We start from the raw sequence: 26,276 nt of genomic DNA, 5'->3' as shown, positions 1-26,276 counted from the left end.
ATTCAGAACTGTTTTGCTCACTGTGGTTTCCAGTATTCAGGCTTGGAGGCGTCAGAAGTGGCTGGGAGTGAAAAGGAAATGATTTCACTACTTCAGCAAGTTAGGGACTATGAAGAATTAAGGCTTTAACAAGGATCTTCAATGTAATGATGAAAATTAAGATTTGGAGGACGCTGTCGTTGAAAGTATTGTATGAAGGCAGTCTATTATCAGCACTGATTTAGTTCTTGAGGAATTATCACAGTTTTATAGTACTGTAGCACTTTTGATATTAATGGTAACGTTCCAATTTGTTCTGCATTTCAATTAATACACAATTTGTTACTCAGTTTGTCTTGCTTAGAACTTTTATAAAAACTACTTCCATGAAGTAGTTTTGGCTAATTGGGCCAAAATGTACTAGTTATGTTCTGTCCCAATTAACCAGAACCCACTGTACAAATAAATAACTAGTGCCAAGAGAGAGCAAAATAGTGTGTGTTCATGGACTGTACAGAGATATGGTGGAGGGGGATAAGCTGTTCCTATAATGTTGAGTGGTCAAACTGGAGTCACTGAATTGAAGAAAGAGAGTTCCAATATTTCACATCAAGCCTTACAGACATGTTTGTAGCTGTTGGATGTCAAGCATCCCAACCCCAGGACATGATTGTATAAGTTTCTCAGGGCTGAAACATTGTTAGCTGCTTCATCAATGACAGTTCATCCATGAAAAGGTCACTGTAAGGATGTGCATTCAACTCTGATGATGTTCAACTCTGTTTGCATATCCTCAGCAACGGAGCAAACCTTTGCCAACTTCCGAAAAGACCTGAACAACCTTCAAGCATGACTGATAACTGGAAAGTCATAATCATGCCTGAGAAGTGTCAGACAATGACCATCTCCAACAAGAGAGAACATGCCCGCCTGCCCTCGACAATGCAGTGCCACAGTGCTACTATAGTACCGTAGTGGTTGGTATAACACTTTACAGTGTCAGCAACTGGGGTTACAATCCCCACCACTCTCTGTGAAGAGTTTGTACATTCTCCCCATGTCTGTGTGGGTTTCCCCCAGTCAACTTGGTTTCCTCCCACTTTCCAAAGATGTACCAGTTACTGAGGGTTACTGCGTTGTGGGTAAGTAATGTTGGCATCGGAAGCATGGTGACACTTCCGGGCTGCCCCAGCACAATCGTTGAACAGTGCTGGTCATTAGTTTGGGAATAGCTGTGGATTTGACATGTTCCATATCAAACTGGTGATTAGTTAAACTCCGATGTGCCGTGTTTTAAAATGCTTTTGCTCCAACCTCCTTTTCAGTGCATGTTCCAGTTTGCTCTGCTACATTCAGTTTCTGACATACTCAAACCACCCCATCTGGCACCAACAATCATTCCATGCACATATTTCTTCCCCATTCTGATGTTTGGCCTGGACAACAACTGAATCACTTCAGATTCAGATTCAGTTTATTGTCATTTAGAAACCACAAATGCAATGCAGTTAAAAAATGAGACAATGTTCCCCCAGAATGATATCACAAAAGCATATGACAAAACAGACTACACCAGAAAATCCACGTAACGTTTGGCAATCCCCAATCCAGAGTCCGGAGAGGCTGCTGCGTATTAATATCACGTTACTATCTAGCGCGTTCCCAGGAAAGGAGCTCCAAATCCACCAGACAGACAAGACCAAAAACTAAAGCTACAAGACCTGCACAAAACCACATAGTTACAACATATAGTTACAACAGTGCAAACAATAGCATAATTGATAAAAAAACAGACTATGGGCACAGTAAAAATAGTCCAAAGATGTTAAAGGACGCCGCCATCTTGGATCTTGTCCATAACACTTGACCATATCCTGCATGCTTTTATGCTTGAGTTGCTGCCACATGATTTGCTGATTAGATATTTGCATCCAAGTATACCTAACAAATGGCCTCTGATTGTATTACGAAAAGCTCAGTCAAACTGGAAGAAATTCCCTGTTGATCTTGAAGCTGTTTCCTGACCTTGGAAATACTGCTGCGTTTAAGAACTCAACAAACTGGGCAATGTCCTTGAATACAAGGATAGAGCTCTGCCAATGGTGCATGTAGCACTAAATTATAGTGTTAGATTGGCTCTAATGTGGCTTAGGCAACATTTTATAGTGCTCAGCAGTAGGTTGCTTGCCTTCTGAGAGAGAAGGCTATAGATTCGAGCCTCAGTCCAGTAACTAGGGTGCTTAAACAACGCCACTCGATAAAAATGAACCAAAGATCTCACTCTTATTTCATGTTCTTGTTATTTATTGCTATTTATTTACATTTGCACATGTACAGTTTGTTGTCTTATTTTTTTATTTTATTGAGATACAGCATGGAGCAGCACTTCCAGCCCTTCAAATTTAACACTAGCCTAAACACAAGACAATTTACATGACAAATAGTATGTCTTTGGACTATAGGAGGAAACCAGAGCACGTGGAGGAAGAAATCCATGCAGTCATGGGGAGGGTGTACAAACTCCTTCCAGGCAGCGGTGGGAATTGAGCCCGGATCACCTGTACTGTAAATTGTTGTGCTAACCACTCACTACGCTACCGTGCCACCCTAAGAGGGGGGAGCAGTCTTCTGCACTCTTGGTCTTTTATTGATCCTGTTGTAGTTACTATTCTATAGATTTGCTGGGTATGCACACACACTTTGTACTTTGTATCAGCAGATTAACCAGTCACTTCCTTCGCTGCAGTTTGTAGAACCTGCACATGTCAGATACTGGATTTGACTACACTATAATGAAAAGAAAAGGCTTTGCATTCTTGTAAGTACTTCAGGTCATTCTAAAAAGTAACACACACAAGATGCTGGAGGAACTCAGCGTGTCAGGCAACATCTATGGAAATGAATAAACAGTCGGCGTTTATCAAGTCATTCTAAAGCACTTAGCAGCCAATAAACTACTCATTCATCTGTGCTGTTGAAAAGGTTTTTTTTAAATAAGTACTTGGAAGGGAAAATCAATTGCATGGTTACTGGAAGACGCCACCGTTTAAAATAGTAAACTGATCAATACAAGTATTTAAGGATGTGAGAAGTCTTTTTCCAAGGCAACAACAAAAAAGGAATGAAATCTACCGTCAGCCCACATGGTCCGCACATTGCCAGAACCAGATAAGTCTCTGCTGTTCACATATGATGCATATCCCTCCATTACATGTGTTTTCAGCCTCTTGAGCACAACTGATAGGGGTATACGAGAGGATAGATCGAGTGGACAGCCAGCACCCATTTTCCAAGAGCAGAAATGACTAATAGGAGACAACATCATGTTAAGATGATTAGGAGAAAGTATGGGGGGGGTGGGGGAGGCAATGTCCGAGGTAACAAAGATGGTAGGTATATAAAACACACAGCCAGGGATAGTAGTAGATGCAGATACATTAGAGATATTCAAGAGACTTGTAGATATGCACAAGGATGTAAGAAAATGGTAGACTATGCAGTAAGGAAGCGTTAGGTTCACCTTACAGAATGTTTTAAGGTCGGTACAAAATTGTGGGCCAAAGGGCCTGTACTGCTGTACATTCTATGTTTGATATTCAATTATTGCATCTGTTTCTAATGGAAGAGTTTCTAATGAATCTGTTCCCTGGAAGCCCATTCCAGGCACCTACCACTCTGTAAAAGGAAATGATCTACATAAATCTCCTTTAAAAATTCCCCCTCCCACCTTAAATGCATCCCCTAGTAAAATGATTTATTATTGTCGCATAGTTCCTTGAGGTTGTCATAACCAGGACTGGAGGTGGGGATCAGCTCCCACTGCCTACTAAATGCTTCCAATGGCGTGTGACTCAATAGCCTCTGACAACCAAGTCCAAATCCTGCCTTCATGTGTGGCGTCGCTACTAAACCTGGCAGAAGCATTTCTTCAAACAGGAGAAGGCGCAGAGGCCCTGCCCCCTGCCTTGTGGCTATACCCACACATGGGGATGCCTTTGAGAGCAAACCCTGAGGAAAAATACATGTATTTCTGGAAGCAGTTCAGAAGGCACAGAATATATTGCAAACAGCAATGTCACAATAGTTATGGGGGACCTCAATCTGCAGGCAGATTGGGAAAATCAGGTTAGTGCTGGATCGCAGGAGGGGGAATTTCTAGGGTGCCTACAGGATAGCTTTTTAAGAGCAGCTCGTGGTGAGCCCACTAGGGGATCAGCTGTTCTGGATTGGGTGCTGTACAATGAACCAGAATTGATTAGAGAGCTGAAGGTAAAAGAACCCTTAGGGGCGTGAGATCATAAATGATCGAATTCACCCTGAAACTTGAAGAAGGAGAAGCCAAAATCAGATGTATCAGTATTACAGTGGAGTAAAGAGAATTACAGAGGCATGAGAGAGGAATTGGCCAGAATTGATGGAAAAGAACACTGGCAGGGTTGATGGTAGAGCAACAATGACTGGAATTTCTGGAAGCAATTCAGAAGGCACAGGATATATACATCCCAAAGATGGAGGAGAATTCTAAACGAAAATGACACAACTGTGGCTAACAAGTCAAAGTCAACATAAAAGCCAAAATGAAGGCATGTAATAGAGAAAATATTAATGGGAAGTTAGAGGATTGGGAAGCCTTTAAAACCCAATAGAAGGCAGCTAAAAATAGTGAAGATAGAACACAAAAGTAAGCTAGCCAATAGCATTGAAGAGGATGCTAAAAGTTTCTTCAGATCCATAAAGTGTAAAAGAGAGTTGAAAGTCAATATTGGACCACTGGAAAATGATGCTGGAGAGGTAGTAATGGGAGACAACAAAACAATAGATGGACCGAATAAGTATTTTGCATCAGACTTCGCCATGGCAGACACTCGCAGTGTGGTGGAAGTTTCAGGTGTCGGGGGCATGAAGTGTGTGAAGTTATCACAACGAGACAGAAGGTTCTTGGGAAACTGAAAGGTTTGAAGGTAGATAGGTCACCTGGACAAGATTTTGTACACTCCACAGCTCTGAAAGAGATGACTGAAGAGATTGTGGAGGCATTAGCAATGATCTTTCAAGAATCACTAGATTCTGGATTGGTTCTGGAAGACTGGAAAATTGTAAATGTCACTCCACTCTTCAAGAAGGGAGAGAGGCAGAAGAAAGAAAACTGCAGGCCAGTTAGTCTGAACTGCATGATTGGGAAGATGTTGGAGTCAATTATTAAGGATGCAGTTTTTGGGGTACTTGGAGGCACATGATAAAATAGGCCATCGAGAGAATAGTTTCCTGAAGAGAAAATCTTGTCTGACAAATCTGTTGGAATTCTTTGAAGAAGAAGCAGGATAGACAAAGAAGGATCAGTTGATGTTGTGTACACATGAGGCTGCTTAACAAGCTACGAGCCCATGGTATTACAGGAAATATTCTAGCATGGATAAAGCGGTGGCCGATTGGCAGAAGGCAAAGACTGGGAATAAAGGTAGCCTTTTCAGGTTGGCGGCCAGTGACTAATGGTGTTCCACAGAGGTCAGTGCTGGGCCTGATATTTTAATGTTATATGTCAAAGATGTACGTTTGTAGATGATAGGATCGATGGCTTGCAAAGTTTGCAGACGATATAAAGACCATTAGAAGAGCTGGTAGTTTTGATGAAGTAGAGAGGCCTCAGGAGAATTTAGACAGATTAGGAGAATGGGCAAAGAAATGGCAAATGGAATACAGTGTTGGGAAGTGTATGGTCATGCACTTCGGCAGAAGAAATGAAGGGGCTGACTATTTTCTAAATGGAGAGAAAATACAAAAAATTGAGATGTAATCTTGGGGGCCCTTGTGCAGGATTCCCTACAGGTTATTTTACAGGTCGAGTCTTTGATGAGGAAGGCAAATGCGATGATAACATTCATTTCACGAGGACTAGAATATAAAAGCAAGGATGTAGAAACTTTATAAAGCAATGACTGGGCCTCATTTGGAATATTGCAAACAGGTTTGTGACGTTTATCTTAGAAAGGATGTGTGGAAACTGGAGAGGGCTCAAAGGAGGTTCATGAAAATTATTCCAGGATTGAATGGTTTGCCATATGAAGAGTGCTTGATGGCTGTGGGCCTGTATTCACTAAAATTCATAAAAATGAGGGGTGACCTCATTGAAACCTATTGAATGGTGAAAGGCCTTGATAGATTCGATGTGGAGATGATGTTTCCTGTGGTGGGAGAGTCTAAGACCAGAGGACACCACCTCAGAATTAAGGGGCATCCTTTTAGAATGGAGATGAAGAAGAATCTTTTTAGCCAGAGAGTGGTGAATCTGTGGAATTCTTTGCCACAGGCAGCTGTGCAGCCCAAGTCTTTATTTATATTTAACATGGAAGTTGATAGATTCTTGTTTGGTTAGGGCATGAAGGAATATAGAGAGAAAGCAGGTCATTGGGGCTGAGAGGAAAATTGGATCAGCCATGATGAAATGGCTGAACAAACTTGATGGACCACATGGCCTGATCCTGCTCCTATACCTTATGGTCCAAAAACCCAGGCAGTCCTACGCTGAGTCAACGCAGATTAGCCACTCCTGTGATGCTGCTGATGCCAAACTGTATTGGTCTTTGCTATTCCTTTTGATTCCTGAGATGCATGGAGAGGTGGAGCCTACTGCGTGGGCAACAGCTTACTCTCCATATCACACTGCCCAGGCTTGCACATCATGTAGACAGCAAGGACGCAACATTCATGGTCGATCAACAGCCAACTGAGACCATGAAAGCATGGCCTGGATACTGATGCTCTTTGATGACGGATACGGCTTTCCTGTGGCAGTGCTCCTTATAGATATGCTTATTGGTGAGGAGAAACAATTTGACTTACTTGTTCAACAGCAGAAATTCCAGGAAATGCGTATTGTGGGGGTGAGACCAGTAGGAAAAGCAGAGATGTGGGAAGTGAGGCAGGGGAAGGGATGGATAGGAAAGGGTAGCTGCTATTAGGCAGAATATTCTGACCCAAACACAAGAGCACAAAGCATAGGAGTAGAATTAGGCCATTCGGCCCATCCAGCATGCTCTACAGTTCTATCATGGCTGGTTTATGACTGCTTTCAACCCCGTTTGCCTGATTTTTCCCCTTAACCCTTGACACCCTTACTAATCAATAACCTATCAAACTCTGCTTTAATTATACTTAATAACTTGGCCTCCACAGCTGTCCGCGGTAATGAATTCCACAGATACACCTATATAAAAAATATCCTCCTCATCTCTGTTCTGAAGGAACATCCTTCTATTCTGAGGTTGTGCCCTCTTGCCCTGGACTCCCCCACTATAGGAAACATCAACCCCACCTAGGCCTTTCAATATTTGACAGATTGTAATGAGATCCACCCTAATTCTTCTAAACTCCAATGAATAAAGCCTCAGGGCCATCAAAAATTCCTCTTACATTAACCGTCTCATTCCCGGGATCATTCTCATGAACCTCCTATCCTAAGTTGAAAGTTAAATGTTTCTTACAATAGTCTGCGATTTCCCTACAAATTTGCTCCTCTAAATCCAGCGGACTATAATATGTTAATGTTGCCATCTTTTTCTTAATCCTCAGTTCCCATATATAGAACGTAGAAATCTAAAGCACATTACAGGCCATTCGACCCACAATGATGAACCGACCATGTAACCTACTCTAAAAACTGCCAAGAATTTCCCTGCCGCATAACCCTCTAATTTTCTAAGCTCCATGTACCTATCTAAGAGTCTCTTAAAATAACTTATTGTATCCACCTTTACCACTGTACTGGCAGTGCGTTCCATGCACCCACCACTCTGTGTGAAAAACTTACTTCTGACATCCCCCTTGTACCTATGTCTAAGCACCTTAAAACTATGACCCCTTGTGTTGGCCATTTGAGCCCCAGGAAAAAGCCTCTGGCTATCCACACGATCACTGCCTCTCATCATCTTACACAGCTCTATCAGGTCACCTCTCATCTTCCATCACTCCAAGGATAAAACACCAAGTTCACTCAACCTATTCTCATAAGGCACACTCACCGATCCAGACAAAATCCTTGTAAATCTCCTCTGCACTCTCTCAATAGTATCCACATCCTTCCTGTAGTGAGGTGACCAGAACTGAACACAGTACTCCAAGTGGGGTCTAACCAAGGTCTTATGTAGCTTTAACATTACCTCACAGGCCTTGAACTCAATCCCACTGTTGATGAAGGCCATCACACCATACACCGTCTTAGCAATGCTGTCAACAGTTCAGCAGCTTTGACTGTCCTATGGGCATGGACCCCAAGGTCTTAGTAATCCTCTACACTGCCAAGAGTTTACCATTTATACCATATTCTGTCTTCAAATTGGACCTACTGAAATGAACCACTTCACACTTATCTGGGTTGAACTCCATCTGCCACTTCTCAGTCCATTTCTGCATCCGATCGATGCCCTGCTGTAACCTCTTACAACCTTCCACTTATCCACAGCATACCCAACTTTTATGTCGTCAGCAAACTTACTAACCCACCCTTCCACTTTCTCATCCAGGTCATTTATAAAAATCACAAAGTGGAGGGCTCCCAGAACAGATCCCCATGGAACACCACTGGTGACTGGCCTCCATGCAGAATACGAACCATCTTCAACCAGATTTTGTCTTCTGTAGACAAGCCAATTCTGAATCCACAAGGCAAAGTCTCCTTGCCTCATTACTTTCTGAGTGAGCATCGCATGGTGAGCTTTACTGAAACCCATATACACTACATCCACTGCTCTACCTTCAATGAGTTTTGTTACATCCTCAAATAATTCAATTAGGCTCTTAAAGCATGACCTGCCCTTGACAAAGCCCTGTTGACTATCCCTAATCAAATTAGATCTCTCCAAATGCTCAAAAATTCTGCCTCTCAGGATCTTCAACTTGCCCATCACTGAAGTAAGACTCACTGGTCTATAATTTCTGGGTTATCTCTACTCCCTTTCTTGAATAAGGGGACAACATCTGCAACCTTCCAATCCTCTGGTACTTCTCCTATCCCTATTGATGTTGTAAAGATCATTGCCAGAAGCTCAGCAATCTCCTCACTCGCTTCTCACAGTAGCCTGGGGTACATCTCATCCGGTCCCAGTGACTTTTCTAACTTACTACTTTTCAACAGTTCCGGCATATCCTCTTTCTTAATGTCTCTGCACTCGAGTGTTTCAGTCTGCTGCAAGTCATCCCCACAAGTGCCAAGGTCCTTCTCACTGGTGAATACTGAAGCATTCATTAATTATCTCTGCTACCTCTTCTGGCTCCATGCACGCGTTTCCACTATCGCACCTGATTGGTCCTATTCACACACGGCTCATCCTCATGCTCTGCACATATTTGTCGAATGCCCTTGGGTTTTCCTTAATTCTGCTCTCCAAGGCATTCTCATGGTCCCTTCTAGCTCTCCTAATTTCATTGTTGAGCCCCTTCCTGGCACCCTTGTAATTTTCTGGAGCCTAACAGTACCTAGCCAGGGCATCAAAGTGTATAGGGAGGAGGCAGAGGAGTGGGGATGACTGGAAGGTTTGGATCAGCCATGGAGCAGACTCGATGGGCCGAATAACTACTCCCCCTCCTATATCTTATGGTCTTATAGTTCTTTTGACCTTTCTTTTCAACGACACCCTTTGCACAGCATTGTTCTTTTACACCATCCTCTCCCTGCCTCAATGGAACATACCTATGCAGAACACCATGCACATGTGAACATTTGCCAGATTTCTGCTGTGTAGATGAGCTCTCCAGTCTGTCCTGACTGAACACAGCCGTGACATTTTCTATGACTAGGAATGCCATTTCCCCTCCTTCAATCCCTTCTGCTCTATCACAACTAAAACAATGGAACCCTGCACATTGCTACCAGTCCTGCCTTTCCTGCAACCAAGTTTCACTAACGGCTGCTGCTGCTGATTAATCCTCCATCGCTCTGGATTGAACTTGCATGTTGTGTTCTAGCTGTCTAGATACACAAGCCTGGGCACTGTAGCACTAATATCCACAATGTCATAGTTCCACGTGCTGATCCTTGCTTCAAGATCATCCTCCTTTCCTACAAAACTCATCGCATTGATATAGATACAGCTCAGAATATAGTCCCACCATGCTCAGCATTTTGATTTCTGGGTTTGTACGTTGGCTTAAAACATCTTCCCCTGCAACAACTCCGTTATCTGCTCTGGTGTTCCTATTCCCCCACAAACCCTTGACCTGTACAACCAACAAGTAACAGAGCAGCAGGTTGTCCTCCAAGTCACAATCCTGAATTGGATCTACGTTGTCCCAACTCTGGAAGTGCCTTTATCTAAAGGATTGTAGCACAAGAAAGCTTCCCCACCACTCCACCCCCACCCCCAGGACAATTGAACTTGGTCTGTTTTCTCTGAAGCAGCGCAGACTGAGAGGAGGCCTAATATAAGAAGCTTCTAAAATTATGAGAGGCATGAACAGAGTAGATAGTTGATATCCTCTGTTCCCCAGGGATTGCAATGTCTAATACTAGTGGGCATTCAATGGGACGGCAGGGGGTGGAGGTGGGTAAATTCCAATGAGATGTGTGTGGTTTTATATACATGCACAGGGAGATGGGTGCCTGGAATGTGCTGCTAGCAATGGCAAGTATGACAGAAGTGCCTTAAAGACTCTTCGATGGGTTACATGAATATGAAGAGATTGGAGGGATGTGGGCATTGCATTGCAGTGCAACCATTCAAGTCGAGTATGATGCAAGGGGCATTCCCTGAATGGAGAATGCCTGTGGGTGACTTTAACGTCGGGAGGCTGATGCATGTGCAGCCACCACGTGGTCCTTGGAGTCAGGGTCAAGTTGCGTGGAATGCAAAGTGACTGGGGACCCTTCACTGCTGCAGCCTTCCTCCATCTTCACTGCCATTACGATGAGTCATCATCTTCAGCCAGCTCCACTGTTCAGGTCTTAGTTGGATTGCTCGTCTGGAACTTTCCTCTTGACCTTATCTCCATTGGTGACCCTACCAGGAGCTAAACTCCAGACAACACAACAAGGTGGCGAGCCTTGGGACATTGGGTAGGCAAAACAGATCAGTGTATTTAGGCATTTAATGACTAGTTTAATTAGTGTGGCACAAGCCTGTTACTGTGTTGTACCCCTCCATGTTCAAACTAAGGATGGTAGTAAATGCAAATCAACTATAACAGCACAGACCATAAGACATAGGAGCAGAATTAGGCCATTCAGCCCATCAAGTCTACTCTGCCATTCCATCATAATTGATTTATTATCCCTCTCAATCTCATTCTCCTGCCTCCTCCCAGTAACCTTTGATGCCCTTACTAATCAACACTGATTAACTTTTGATTTAAATATCTCCAATGACTTGGCCTTCAGAGCTGTCTGTGACAATGAATTCCTCATATTCACTACCCCCTGGCTAGAGATATTGCTCCTCATCTTGGTCCTAAAGGAATGCCTCTCTATTCCAAGGCTGTGCCCTCTGGTACTGGTACCCCTCACTACAGGAAACATCCTCTCCACATCCACTCTATCAATATTCGATAGATTTCAGTGAGATCCCCCCAGTTCTTATAAACTCCAGCAAGGACAGGCCCGGAGCCATCAAATGCTCCTCATGTGTTAACCCTTTCATCCCTGGGATCATTATTCTGAAACTCCTCTGAACCATCTCCGATGCCAGCATGAGGGGCTCAAAACTGCTCCAAGCACGAGGAAATCTGCAGGTGCTGGAGATCCAAAGCAACAAACGCAAGATGCTGGAGGAACTCTGGGCCGAGGCCCCTTTCAGGACCGAAGAAGGGTTTCAGCCCGAAATGTCGACTGTTTTCCATAGATGCTGCCCGGCCTGCTGAATTCCTCCAGCGTTCTGTGTACCTTAAAGTACTCCAAGTGCAGTCTGATCACTGGCTTAAAAAGCCTCAACCAGATTGTGAAGAAAATAGCACGGGGCCTGATTTAAACTTCTTGATAACCTGTACAATGTACATTTCAGGAGAGTGTAAGACGTATGAAGTGGAAGGTATCTGGTATTGTTCTATTCAGAGGACAGGGAATCTCACAGAGGGCAAGTACTCAGGTGAAGAACAATAGAAACTGAAAGCAACAGAGATTAATTCCTTCCTGAGTGCGCTGGGCTGCAAAATTAACTTCAAAATGCATCTCAGAATGTCATTCCTGTACTAAGGTCATACTGGACCCTTTGGATGTTCAGGAATGTATCAACTTGTTTTTACAAATAGACAAAGTTACATCAAGCTCACGTTTATTGACACCTGAGTGTATTTATTTATTTATTGAGGTACAGCACGGAATAGGTCCTCCAAGCAGCACTGGCCAGCAATTCTCCTCCGATTTAATTCTAGCCTAATCACAGGACAATTTGCAATGACCAAGTAACCTACCAGCCGGTAGGTCTTTAGACTCTGGGAGGAAACCAGAGCACTTGGAGGAAACCCACGGAGTCACGAGGAAAGCTACAAACGCCTTACAGACAGTAGCAGAAATTGCCCCCGCATCGCTGGTAAAGTGTTGTGTTAACCACTATGCTACCATATCGCCCCTTACATGCAACCAAACTAAACAACGTTCCTGTGGACCCGCAAAACACACGCCGCGCATAGGGCTTGTGGCCACAAATGAATTAATAAAATATAATTCAAAGTGCTTATCAAAAGATCATTTTAATTGAATAAAGGCTTTGAGGCATCCTAACGGCTCCGGGAGTGGAGGGAGAGTCACCAGCAGCCTTATAGGAAATCTCCGGGCAAGGCTACCGCGGTCGTTAAAGTTGCAATGCAATCACACAAATGCGGCAGGCGTACTAATACTTCGCTTTCAGTACGGGAGCGCTTTAGAGAGCTTACCAGATGTTCCAAACTTCGGAAGCAAGCGTCGACTACCATCACTTTCCACCTCTCGTCCAATGTCTCCGGGAGAGGGAGGTAGACATAGTAACCCAGGAGCATACTGGCCACAGCGAGGGAAAGCAGTCTAATCCCCATGTTCGCTCTGCTCCCCAGAGGTTATCTCGGATGAAGGGACCACCCGAAGCTTAGAAGATCAAAAATAAACCGACTCGTCTTGTCTCACCGAGCTGCCGCGGGAGAGACAAAGGTGAGATCCGATTTTGCTGAGCGGGTGTGATAGAGATCTGATGGCATTGTCCAGTCACTGGGAGCCGTCCAGGAGCAACTTGGTGTCGGTGAGAAAGCTTCCACGCTGCCGCTCGGATTTGTGTTCTACCCGAAGAACTTCACCTCAACGCGAAGCTACCGACGTGTGTACAGCGAATAACGCCGCCTATAACAAGTTAAACGGGGCAGTGCCGGCTCTTTAAAAGAACTTTAACGTGATGAAGTGGGAGAGGGAGGTGCTAAATCTTCGGGACCCTTGATTACTCCCCGCATGCGAAGCATTAGCGAATCATTCCCGGAGTCTTGTTTTAAATATTGACACAGTCCCGGGGAGCTACTGAACCGCCGGAATAACTCCAAGCAAGGAAGACAGAAAATAGGAGAGCAGACACTCAGTGACTAATTTAGTAGTTATCTCTGCACCTAATAAAATCGCCACTGAGTGTGTGTTCATGGTCTTCTGCTGCTGTAGCCCATCCTCTTCAAGGTCGGACGTATTGTGTTCAGAGATGTTTATTTTTATTTCACATCCCTGTTGTAGCGTGGTATTACTGTCGCCTTCCTGTCAATCTGGCCATTCTCATCTGGCCTTTCTCATCATGGTCACCCAGATCACATTTCACATGGTGCATAAAAGCAGGCAGGCATGGTCTAGATGTTCAGTTGTTGCTCAGACCAAACATCAGAACAGGGAAGAGCTGCATTCTGAGTGACTTTGACCGTGTAATGATTGTTGGTGCCAGACAGGGTGGTCAGAGTATCTCAGAAACTGCTGATCTGGGGTTTTCAGGCACAACAGTTTCTAGAGTTTACAGAAAGAGGTACAAAAATAAACAAGAAACATCCAGTGAGCAGCAGTTCAGTAGGCCAAAACACCTTGTTAATACGAGTGGCCAGACTGAGTCAAGCTGACAGGAAGGTGACAGTAACTCAAACAACCACAGAAAAGCAGCAAGCTTTACACGATCTATACTTACACATTTCTCTTGGTTTCCATGTTTAAATTCTTCAGCTGTTCGTTTCGCAGGACGGAAATAGCACCAGTGATGCCTTTGTGGGCTCCCAAGAGTTTCTGGAAGAACATTCCTTACAAATCACATTGGAGTAATCTTTCTGCTCTGCGTATTAATGCACCGTGATCTTCTGCAGCCAATAGGAATAGTTCAGATTATGTGCCCTATCATCTAACGAGATACTGAAGGTACAGGGTGACTCTGTTATCCACTCCTCCGGGAACTTTTCCAAATTTCTCTTTGATTGAGAGTTGTGGGAGTAATACAGTCCTTTGGCCCTAATCTTCCATGTTAACTAAGGTCCCCCCCTAAGCTAGTCACATTTGCCACATTTAGCCCATATCTATGTTAGCCTTTTCTATCAATGTCTTAAATGTTGCTTCCTATGACAGCTCATTCCATACCACACACTAAACTCTACATGAGTAAGTCGCCTCTTAAGACCTTTTTAAAATTTCTCCCTCTCACCTTAAACCTGTGCCTTCTAGTTTTTGATTCCCTTTCCTGGGAGGATTCACAAGCTCTCAGACAGATGGAATTTTTAAATTAGAACCACTCTTTCAAATGTTCTACATATCAGAATCTAAAGCTTTTGATTCCATACTTTACCAGCTTGTGAACCATCATGTGAGAATTTATCACAAAACTGCTACGAAAAAATCTAAGGTAATTGTCACAATATCACCAAAAGTCAACCAATTTGATCAAAGTTCCAAACCTTTCATCTTACTTTATTTACTTGACTTTGTATCAATCTTTGGGCTATTGGTTGGCCAATATATTTAAGACCACAAGACATAGGAGCAGAATTAGCCCATCTGGCCCATCAAGTCTGCTCTGCCATTAAATCATGGCTGATCCTTTTTTCTCCTCTCCTCAGCCCCATTCCCTGGCCTTCACCCTGTAACCTTGGATACAATGGCCAATCAAAAACCTATCAAACTCTGCCTTAACTACACCCAGCCTCCACAGCTGCCTGTGGTAACTAATGCCGCAAATTCACCATCCTCTAGCTAAAGAAATGTCTCCTTATCTGTTTCAAATGGACGCCCCTCTATCCCAAGGCTGTGCCCTCTTGTCCTAGACTCTCCCACTATGAGAAAGATCCTTTCCACATCTACTCTATCTAGGCCTTTCAATATTCAAAAGGTTTCAGTGAGATCCCCCTAGTCCTTCTAAATTCCAATGAGTAAAGATCCAGGGGCCTACACATTCCTTGTATGTTAAGGATTTTATTCCTGAAATCATCCTTGTGAACCTCCTCTGAATCCTCTCCAATGCCAGCTCATCTTTTCTTAGATCTGGAGCCCAAAACTATTCACAAGTAAGGCTCCACGAGTGCCTTAAAGAGCCTCAGCATCACATTCCTGTTCTTGTATTCTAGACCTCCTGAAATGAATGCTAACACTGCATTGCCTTTCTCATTACCAACTCAACCTGCAATTAAACGTTTAGAGTGTTCTGCACAAGGATTCCCAAGTCCCTTTGCATCTTTTGGATTTTCTCCCCATTTAAAAATAATCTGCACATTTATTTCTTCTACCAAAGTGTGTGACCTTGCATTTTCCAACAGTATATGTCATTTGCCACATTGTTTCCCATTCTCCTAATCTCTCTAAGCCCTTCTGCAGCCTTCCTGTTTGTTCAACACTACCTGCCCCTCCAGCAATCTTTGTATCATCTGCAGACTTGGCAACAAAGCCATCTATTCCATCATCTAAATCATTGATATACAACATAAAAAGAAGTGATCCCAGCACTGGCCCCTGTGGAAAACTACTGGCAGCCAACTGGAAAAGGATCCTTTTATTCCCACTCGCTACCTCCCACCAACCAGCCAATGGTCTAACCATGCTAGTAACTTTACTGTAATACCATGCACTCTTAATTTGCTAAGCAGCCTCATATGAGGCACCTAGTCAAAGGCCTTCTAAAAATCCAAATATACAAAATCTATTACATCCTCTTTATCTATCCTACTTGTAAACTCCTCAATGAGTTCCAATAGGTTCATCAAGCAAGATTCCCCTTAGGGAAACCATAATGACTTTGTCCTATCTTGTCCTGTGTCAGCAAGTACTCCATAACCTTGTCCTTAACAATTGGCTCCAACATCTTCCCAACCACTGAGGTCAGGCTAACTGGTCTATAATTTCCTTTCTGCTGCCTCCCTCTATTCTTAAAGAGTGGAGTGGCATTTCCAATTTTCCAGTCCTTCGGATCCATGCCAATCTCCAATGATTCTTGAAAGATCATCCCAATCCTCTCTCTTCCTGCTAATTTTTGCTTTGTTGTATGCCCTCTCTTTTGCTTTTACATTAACTTTGACTTCCCTCGGCAGCAACGATTGTATTATTTTGCCATTTGAGTATCTCTTTGTTTTTGGAATGCATCTATCCTGCACCTTCCTCATTTTTCCCAGAATCCCATGCCACTGCTGCTCTGCTGTCACCCCTGCCAGCATCTCCTTCCATTAGTTTACTCTTCTGAACCACTGCTACGTCAGACTTTACTTCCTCCCTATCAAATTTCAAGTTGAAATCAATCGTATTGAGTTCATTTGTTCTGCTGAAGGGTCTCGCCCGAAACACCGACTATAATCTTTTCCACAGATGCTCCTGGCCTGCTGAGTTCCTCCCGCATTTTGTGTGTGTTGCTTGGATTTCCAGCATCTGCAGATTTTCTCTTGTTTTTAGGTTCCTCATTGCACCTGTGCAAAATGTTGAATTTCCCCATGGGGATGAATAAAGTATCTATCTATCTATCTATCTATCTATCTATCTATCTATCTATCTATCTATCTATCTATCTATGTGTATGGCAACAAACATGACACTGACTTTGGATATCAGAGGTAAAATATAGCCCAGGCACCTGATACCCTGGTACACCATTTGTTACTGTTGCTGTGCTCAGAAGTGAAGAATTCCAAAGACTCCCTACCATCTGAATGAAGTTTCATCATCTCATCTTATGCCTTCCACCCCCCCCCCCCCCCACTCCCGCAATGTTCCTTATCCTCCTCCCTCATCTTCTCCAGGACACTGCTCCACTGTGGACCACTTCCTGAACCCCTTCATCTTCCTGTTATCCTGCAACAACTCCAGCTCTTTGCTGACCATCTGAAAACCCTTCCATTGTCCAGTTGGTGACCTCTGTCTGCCCCCACGTCTGTACAGCATTTCAGTGATTTACAGTGTTCAAGGCCAGGTGCTGTTCAGATGCTCCAGAGTGCTATTTCTCAGACACTACAGACTGGTGTAAAAAAAAAGATTAGATTAGCTGAGCATTGCTCGTCACATGCCCATCGAAGCGTACAGTGAAGTGTGTCATATTGCATCAAATCAGATCAGCTGGGGTCAGCCCACAAGTGTTGCCACGCTTCCTGCACCAATATAGCACGCCCACAACTCACTGCTCATAACCTGTACGCGTTTGGAATGTGAGAGGAAACAGGAGAACCTGGAGGAAACCCACATAGCCACCAGCAGAACATACAAACCATTTACAGACAGCAGCAGGAACTGCTCTTACAGCCGGCTGCTGTAAATGTTGCACTAACTGGTACTGTACGAAAGGCTTAGGCACATCTAGGTTGCCTAAGACATTTGCAAAGTACTGTAGTAATTTTATGCATTGCACTGCACTGCAAACAGAAACAAATTTCATGGCAAATGTGAGTGATGATAAAACTGATCCTGATAGGGTTCTCTATTGCGGACAGAGAGTGGGAAGGGGGGCAAGGAGGGGGCAATCATGGTTGGGAAAAGGGGAAGGGAGAGGAGAGAGGAAGCATCAAAGTGACATTCTGTAGTGATCAATAAACCAGTCGTACGGAGTCAAATGACCTTGCCTAATGTCTTAGGGTCGGCTGCGTTTGCACTGCACCCACACCACCCCCCATCCTTGGCACTCCTCTGCCACCTGCCCACACACCCCTCCCCTGGTGCTCCACACACACCATTTTTGAAAATCTTTAGCTGCCGCTGGGCTTACAAACTCACTCTCCGCTCCACATTGGCAAATACAGTACCTAAAAGTCTTAGGCTCCCCGGCTATATACCCATGTCTAGGACTTCTGCACAGTACAGTATGTTACTATGCCACCCTCATTTTTAAAGATAAAATGCTTCCTTTTGCCTATTTTGGCTAAACTCTCTGCTGCTTTTACATTTCTATTTTTTGTCATTCCTGATGAATGACGCAGAGTTTTATTTGCACATGAATGTCTGATACATTAATTTGCAGTTCCATTTCACAATGCCAGGAGGGAATCTCACACAAGCCTCTTTCAACAAAGTAATTAAATGCCTTGAAGTAAAGATCTACGGGTTTTGAACATTACCATTAATAACTCAAATATAGGTTTATTAATTAGCCTGCAGACTTCCTAACAGCCTGCTATTTTTCCACTTCATTAACTTCAGCCTCAGTTTTCTTGCTGCTGTGTGCCTCAAGTCAATGCTTACCAAAGTTTAACGTACATTTATTATCAAAGTATGTAAACTGCACACAACCTTGAGATTCACCTTATTGCAGGCAGCCACCAAACAAACGCAAAAGAACCAATTAAAACCCCTCTTACAACAAAGACCGTCAAACGCTCAATGTGCATAAAAAAGTACAAATCGTGCAAACAATAAAAACGTAAACAAATAACACACAGAACATAAGTCAGGCTGTTCTTGCTGTTACCCTATGGTGGGATCTGTCCCTTCCTGTCCTTGCCTCTGTTGGGTAAGTCAGGCTGTCTTTGCTGTTATCCTGAGGCTGGACTGTTCCCTTCTTTCCCTCTGAATCCATGCCTGTAGCCCTGCTGGCTACCTTGCCTGTGTCCCTGCCTGTTTTGCTGTCAAGTTCAGCTGCTGAAGTGAGACTGGAGTCTTGCCATGCCAACAGAAGGAACTATCTATTGTTGAGCTTGGAACTGTCTCTTTGTGTCCCTGTGTTTAGTGTCTGTGTATGAGTTCTGGTCCTATGTCCTGTCCCCAAGGAGGAGTCCTGGCTCTGTTCTGTGTTCCTGTGCTCCAATCCAAGGCTCCGTGAAGGTTCCAGTCCGTGTCCAAGGCTCCGTGGAGGTTCCAGTCTGTGTCCAAGTCCAAGTGGTAGCCTAGGCCCTGAGTCCTGGTCTTGTCCAGGGCTAGTGTCCGTGTCCAGCTACACCTCGCCCCACTTCTGCTTTGCTCTCCCTCGATCAAGACCAAGTCTGAGCTTCATGTCCTCATCCAGCCCTGGAGTCCCGCATCCTACCCCCACATCCAATTCTGTTGCCTTGCCACATCCAGTCCACGCCTGGATCCGGAGCCTGAGTCAAGACCCAGGTTCCAAGTCCCTGTCCAGTCTCTTGCTCGAAGTCCTTGTCCAGGTTCCTAGTTCCTCATCCAGGTCCCACTTTCCTACTCTAGTCCTGGCCCATGCCCTGTCTCCTAGTCTTGTCCAGGGCCTGGGTCTTGTTCAGTGTCGTCTCTTCTCCACTTCCCTTGTTTTCTTGATACACCTCGTCCTCTCCCTAGTACTTCAATGTCTGTGTCTTGCACTTGGGTCCGTTCCCAACGCCCACCTTATTACAGTACATGGGGAATATTTATTTATGTTTTTAATTTATTGAGATACAATGTGAAATAAGCCCTTCTGACCCTTTGAGCTGTGCCACCCAGCTACCACTGATTTAACCCTAGCCTAATCACAGGACAATTTACAGTGACCAATTAACCTACCAACTGGTACATCTTTGGACTATGGGAGGAAACCGGAGCAGCCAGAGGAAACCCACATGGTCACAGGGAGAACTTATTGAAAACAGCGGGAATTCAACCCTGGTCACTGGGTACTGTAAAGTGTTGTGCTAACCCAAAACTTGGGATAATATTTTTATGCAGGGATAGAATTCACTGCCATGAGGGTGATGGCAGCAAAGTTAATGGGAGCTTTCTAAAGGGTTGGATATAGGCTTTCATGAAAATAACTTGCAGGTCAGCAGGCAAAGAGTAAGTGAATAGAAAGCATTAACGGAGCTGACCTTGACTGAATTGGTGGAATAGACTCCTTTTTGTGCTGTAGTTTCATGACCGTGAATTGCCCCTCTAACTATTGAATCCCCTATCACCACCACTCTCCTCTTCTCCCCAGTCCCATCCTTCTAGGCCACAGAACCAGACTCAGTGTCAAAGATCTGGTCACTGCTGTTTTCCCTTTCCCATCCCCAACAGTATCCAAAGCTGTTATTGAGGAAATGACCACTTAGCTAAACTTCTTGTTTTTTTTAAATTCTGGAGACCTCTGTAATCTCTCCTGTCCTCCCATTCCTTTTTACAAAAGGGAATGAACCACAGAAGGTTGGTTTGCAGGCACAGCACTCTAGCAAGAAGGTAAATGGAATGGTGTCCTTCATCGCTGGAGGGAGGTTATTTAAGAGCAGGGAGGTTATGCTGCAACTGTGAGGCCACATCCTCTGGTCTGCTTCCTTGAAGGATATACTGGCTTTAGAGAAGGTGCAGAGGAGATTTACCAGGCTGATTCCAGAGATGAGGGGGCTGGGCTCTGAGGAGATTGAGTCGCCTGGGACTGCACTCGCTGGTATTCGGAAGAATGAGAGGAGATCTTATAGAAACATATAAAATTATGGAAGGGATAGATGAGACAGAGGCAGAAAAGCTGTTTCCACTCGTAGGTGAGACTAGAACTAGGGAATATAGCCTCAAGACTTGGGGGAGTAGATTTAGGATGGAGATGAGGAGGAACTGCTTTTCCCAGAGAGTGTTAAATCTGTGGAATTCTCTGCCCAATGAAGCAGTGGACACTACCTCAGTAGATATAGTTAAAACAAGGTTGGATATATTTTTGCAGAGTACTAGTAGGGAATTAAGGATTATGGGGAAAAGGCAGGTAGGTGGAGATGAGTCCATGGTCAGATCAGCCACGATCATATTGAATGGCGGGGCAGTCTCGATGGGCCAGATGGCCGACTCCTGCTCCTATTTCTTATGTTCTTATGTTTACTTTATCCATACTTTTCCGAGCTGTTGAAACCACCACTCACGATTTAGGTTAAAGCCCTATCCATTCTTCTGTGATTCTAAGCTTCCCTGAGCAAAAGAGTGACTTTGATCTGGAAAGATTCCTCTGATGTGTGGTTCTAGGTAGTCGGCAGGGCAGGGGATTGCTGAGAGCAGTCAACCATTCTCGCAGAGTCTCATTTCAGAACTGATGCCGCCGTAGTTGAATCAGAGACAGCATTCCTAAGGAACTCGGCAGATCGGGAGGCACAAAATGAGAACATCTGCAGATGCTGGAAATCCAAGTAGCATACACAAAATGTTGGAGGAACTCAACAGGCCAGACAGAATCAATGGAAAAGAGTAAACAGCCAACGTTTTGGCGAGATCCTTCATTGGGACTGAAAAAACAGAATGAGAAGTTAGAGTAAGAAGGTGGGGGGACGGGAGGAAGCAGTACAAGGTGGTAGGTGATAGGTGAAACTGGGAGGGGTGAAGGGGTTCAGTAAAGAACTGGGAATCTGACTGGTGAAAGAAAGGGCTGGAGAAGAGGGAAACTGATGGGGAAGACAGAAGGCTGTGGAAGAAAGTGAAAGGGGGAGAGTACCAAAGGGAGGTGATGACAGGGAAGGAGATGAGGTGGGAGAGGGGAATGGTGAAGTGGGAAGAGCTGATGAATACCCTCAGCATGAAATGATGGCTGTCCATGTCTTCGTAGCTGCTGCCTGACCTGAATCTGTAAAACATTTTTGTGTATTTTTCAATATTTCCAGTATCTGCAGAATCACTTTAGCCTTTGTAGTTGTATCTGGTTTTAAACATTGCTGGGAATTTGATTATATAATCCTTTGCTTCGAGCCAATAACCATTTGTTCTTCAATGCCTGTACTGCCCTGTCTTCCGGTGCCAATCAGATTATAAATAGTTCCTCATTATGAATCCTCATTATTAGTCACGCAGCTCCCAAATGTCGATTATATAAGTCCATATGTTCCTCGGTTCATTTTATTGTTGAACTATGTACAATACAACTCTGATATTTGTCTACTCCAGATAGCCATTAAATGCAGAATGACCATGTGTGTCGATGGAAGAAAAGTTATCAACTCCCCCCCCACCCCATTATGAAAAAGAAAAAAAACTCAGACCCCAAAATCCTCCCCCCCCGGCAAAATAACAGCCGTAATAACTTTCACCAATCCCTTACGTATAGCAATCACCGACACCTTCACTCACAGTGAATTACAGCGACAGTAGCACCAAATCCCCAACACCCCCCCACACACAAAAATTAATATACCACCCACCTGCCAATCGTCTACAAGAATGAAAACACCGAAAATGGAACGAAACCAGTATAAGATACAGTCCAATCATCACACAGATCTCAGAATATGGGAAAGGCCTCTTTGCCTGCACGCATGGAGAGCAGCCACGCAAACTCAGTCCTTCCGTAAAAAAAGTGGCCGCCAACTCGGGTCCTAACACTGTCAGTCTGGGGCCAAATGCGCTGACCCAGGTCTGAACGATGCTGACCCAGGTCACTCAGAAATAAAATCATTGTGACACCGAGGGAAGTATCAATTTACGTTTGAATAGGGGCTGAGAGGGATAAATTTACTTTGCACTTTGAATTTTGTGTTGCCCGTTGCATTTTCTCTCGCAGCTTCGTTCCCAGCTCTGCCTTGTTTGCAGATCTTCAGCACGTGGACACTGCAGAACAGAATTGTGAGCAGCTCTGGGCTCCTTGTCTAAGAAAGGATGTGCTGGCTTCACGAGAAGGATTCTGAGAACGAAAGGGAGTAGCATTTTATGCCTCTGGACCTGTACTCACTGTTTAGAAAAATGAAGGGGACCTCATTGAAATATAGCAGATATTGAGAGGACTAGATACAGTGGATGTGGAGAGAATGTTCCCTGTATTGGGCAAGTTGAGGACTAGAGGAACAAGGGAGAATCTCAATAAACCTATTGGGAAGAAGGCAGGTGAATAGGGTATACAGCCGCTATGAAGGAATGGCCTAATTCTCCTTCTATGTCTTTTGGCCTTATGCAGACATGCATGGTTTAGCTGTAGCAAAAAGAAACCGAAGTTTGGTCTTGACACTACTTTGTGCAACCAGACAAGACTGCAAACTTTTCAAACTTGTCAAGACAACTACTCCTGAGCCAAGGATTGACACCTCCCACTCATGCAGTCTAACTTTTCATTTCTCCTTAAGCTGCTAATCTAATTAATTAATTGCTCAAGAGACACAAAATCAAGGAAGCACTATAAATGCAGCATCTTCGAATAACTCAGCCCATGATTTCTGCTCTCATTTTGATGGAAGCACTTGGGCCTTTTCCTGAAGTACACGCATTACAGAAGCTAATTAGAAACAGTAGGTACAGCAAGTCAGGGACTGTATTAAGATGATGCATCAATTATTCAAGATTGTTTAATATCGTTTTCTGTACACAGTGTGAGGAGAACAGAATAATTATTGCTCCAGGTCCACTGCCTCCATCACTTTGATCTAAATTCTCCATCTTGTCTACCACAGTCGATAAGAAATATCATTGTGTGTTTGACGTGAAGCAAGTTGTTGAAACTGGATTTTCTGGCATTAATGTCAGTAACATTCTTCTCCATCTCCTTATACTTGCCTCTACATATTCCATTCAGTTTTGATCATTCTCTGAGTTTTATAAAGCCACATTGGTTTTCTTGAGAGCTTTGTGATTGTTAATTTTTAATAGCATCGTGATCTTGTGCTCACTGAATATCTAATTCCTGTAAGAAACAGCGGCTGGATGACCTCATTGTTAAATTTTATCCACTTGAATGACAGTGCAAGAATTTGTAAATTAATCCAGTAATTAGCTTGCAGTGACATTCACTGTGATAGCAGCTGATCTTCAGCCTCACTTCATACAGAGCATTGAAGCCGGAGCAAGCCTTTTAGCACCTGATGTCTGCTGCATTGAATAAAATTACAACAGGTGTGTTTCATTGGTTTCTAGGCCGAGATAGAATGAACGTGGAGAGGATGTTTCCTATAGTGGGGCATCTAGGACCAGAGGACACAACCTCAGATAGCACACCCCTTTAGGACAGAGATGAGGAGGAATTTCTTTAGCCAGATGTTAGTGAATCTGTGGAGGCCAAGTCATTGGGTATATTTTAAGCGAAGGCTGTTAGCTTCTTGATTATTAAGGGCATCAAAGATTACAAGGAGAATGGGGTTGAGAGGGAAAATCAATCAATCATAGTGGAATGGCAGAGCAGTCTTCATGGGCTGAATGACTTAATTCTGGTCCTTTATTTTATGCTCTAATATTTTGTGCACACAGTGGTCACTTTAAAAGGCATACCTCTACACCTGCTTGTTAATGCAAATATCTAATCAACCAATCATCACAACTCAGTGCAAAAAAAGCATGCAAGCAAAGTCATGAGGTTCAGTTGTGGTTCAGAGTAAAAATCAGAATGGGAAATAAATGTAATCTAAGTGACTTCGACTGGGAAATAATCATTGGTGCCAGATGGGGTGGTTTGAGTATCTCAGAAACGGCTGATCTCCCTGGATTTGCACACACACCAGTCTCTGGAGTTTACAGAGAATGGTGCAGAAAAATGAAAAAAAAACATCCAGTGAGTGGCAGTTCCGAGTGAAAACTCCTGGTTAATGAGAGAGGTCGGGGAGAATGGCCACACTGGTTCAAGCTGACAGGAAGGTGATAGTAACTCAAATAAGGACGCGTAACAGGTGGTGGGGGGTGATAGGTGGTGTGGGGTATGAGATAGAGGGGGGTAATTGGGGAGATAGGTGGAGGAAAATAGATGGAGGTGGGTGATAGGTGGAAGTGGGTGATAGGTGGTGGGAGAGATAGGTGGGGTGATAGGTGTAGGTGGGTGATAGGTGGGGGAGATAGGTGGAGGTGGGTGATAGGTGGTAGGGGAGATAGGTGAGGGGTGATAGGTGGAAGGGGGTGATAGGTGGAGGAGATAGGTGATGGGCGGTGATAGTTGGAGGTGGGTGATAGGTGGTGGTGACAAAGGAACTGCAGATGATGGAATCTGATGTGAAAGTAAAGCGGGACATGGAAACAAATAAGGGAAGTGGAGAGGGCAGATATGAACAGTAGATGGAGGGGACACAGTGGGAGAGGTGTGTAAGCGATAGGCAGATGGAGTGATTGAGAAGAGGAAAGATAGAGAGTGAAACAGAATGATGGGAGGGTGGTCTGAGGTGGGTGTGTGAGGTTCATGGTAGATCACAGGGAGAGACAGGGGAAGCAGTTTACTTGAAACTGGAGAGTCCAGTGTCCACACTATTTTATTATGGACCACCCAAACAATCAGAACAATTTATCCCTCAACTTAGGTTGCTAAAACAAAATTTGAACTACTGAAGTAGCTGCTTTCTGTGGCAAATTTTCTACGTGCCTCCAGTAATTATAAGACCATAAGATAAAGGAGCAGAAGTAGGCCATTCGGCCCATTGAGTCTGCTCTGCCAGTCAATCATGGGCTGATCCAATTCCTTCAGTCACTCCCACTCCCTTGTCTTCTCCCCCATACCCTTTGATGCCCTGACTAATCAAAAACCTATCTATCTCTGCCTTAAACATACCCAAAGACTTGGCCTCCACAGCCCGCTTGTGGCAACAAATTCCACAGATTTACCACCCTCTGACTAAAGTAATTTCTCCGCAAACTTGAAAGGATGTAAACATTGTTTCAAAGTTCAAAGTAAGTGTTATTATTAAAGTACGGTATGCCACAACGTACAATCCCGAGGTTCATTTCCTTGCAATCATACAAAGAATCAATGAAAAAGTGCACAGAGACAGTAAAACAACCATGTGCAAAAGGCAATAAATTATGCAAATATATAAAATAACTAAACAAAATTACAGTAAATAAATAAATGAGTAATACATATTGAGAATATAGGGTGCAGAGTCCTTGAAAATAAGCCGATTGGTTGTGGAATCAGTTCGATGTTGATTTCAGTGAAGTTATCCAATCTGGTTCAGGAGCCTGATGGTTGAAGGGTATTAACTGTTGGAGACCTGCTGGGTGCAAGTGGCAGTTTGGGGTTTTGTTTCAGGTTTTCTAGAACCTGCAATTGTTATTTTAATTTGTGTGTATGAAGTGTATAATACAAGAAGAT

At 43.9% G+C, this 26,276-nt stretch overlaps 1 protein-coding gene across 2 annotated transcripts in view; it reads right to left on the bottom strand.

The window, feature by feature from the left end:
• LOC140725755 (arylacetamide deacetylase-like) overlaps positions 1–14,351 on the bottom strand; it is a 50,669-nt gene extending 36,318 nt beyond the window's left edge. The window contains exons 1-2 of one of the 2 annotated variants that reach the window (XM_073041619.1): positions 14,085–14,157; positions 12,838–13,909 (exon numbers count right to left, since the gene is read on the bottom strand). In XM_073041619.1, the coding sequence (XP_072897720.1) occupies positions 12,838–12,975 (138 nt within the window). In that variant the 5' untranslated portion in view covers positions 12,976–13,909; positions 14,085–14,157. Of the gene's footprint in view, positions 1–12,837; positions 13,910–14,084 lie in introns of both variants that reach the window. The other variant, XM_073041620.1, reaches the window with a different exon arrangement.
• Positions 14,352–26,276: the final 11,925 nt, after the last annotated feature.

Source organism: Hemitrygon akajei, chromosome 3 (assembly GCF_048418815.1).
Source record: "Hemitrygon akajei chromosome 3, sHemAka1.3, whole genome shotgun sequence".
In the NCBI taxonomy this organism is placed as follows: Eukaryota; Metazoa; Chordata; class Chondrichthyes; order Myliobatiformes; family Dasyatidae; genus Hemitrygon; species Hemitrygon akajei.
The sequence above is the reverse complement of the archived record's forward strand: the minus strand, read 5'-3'. Positions and strand labels throughout refer to the sequence as shown.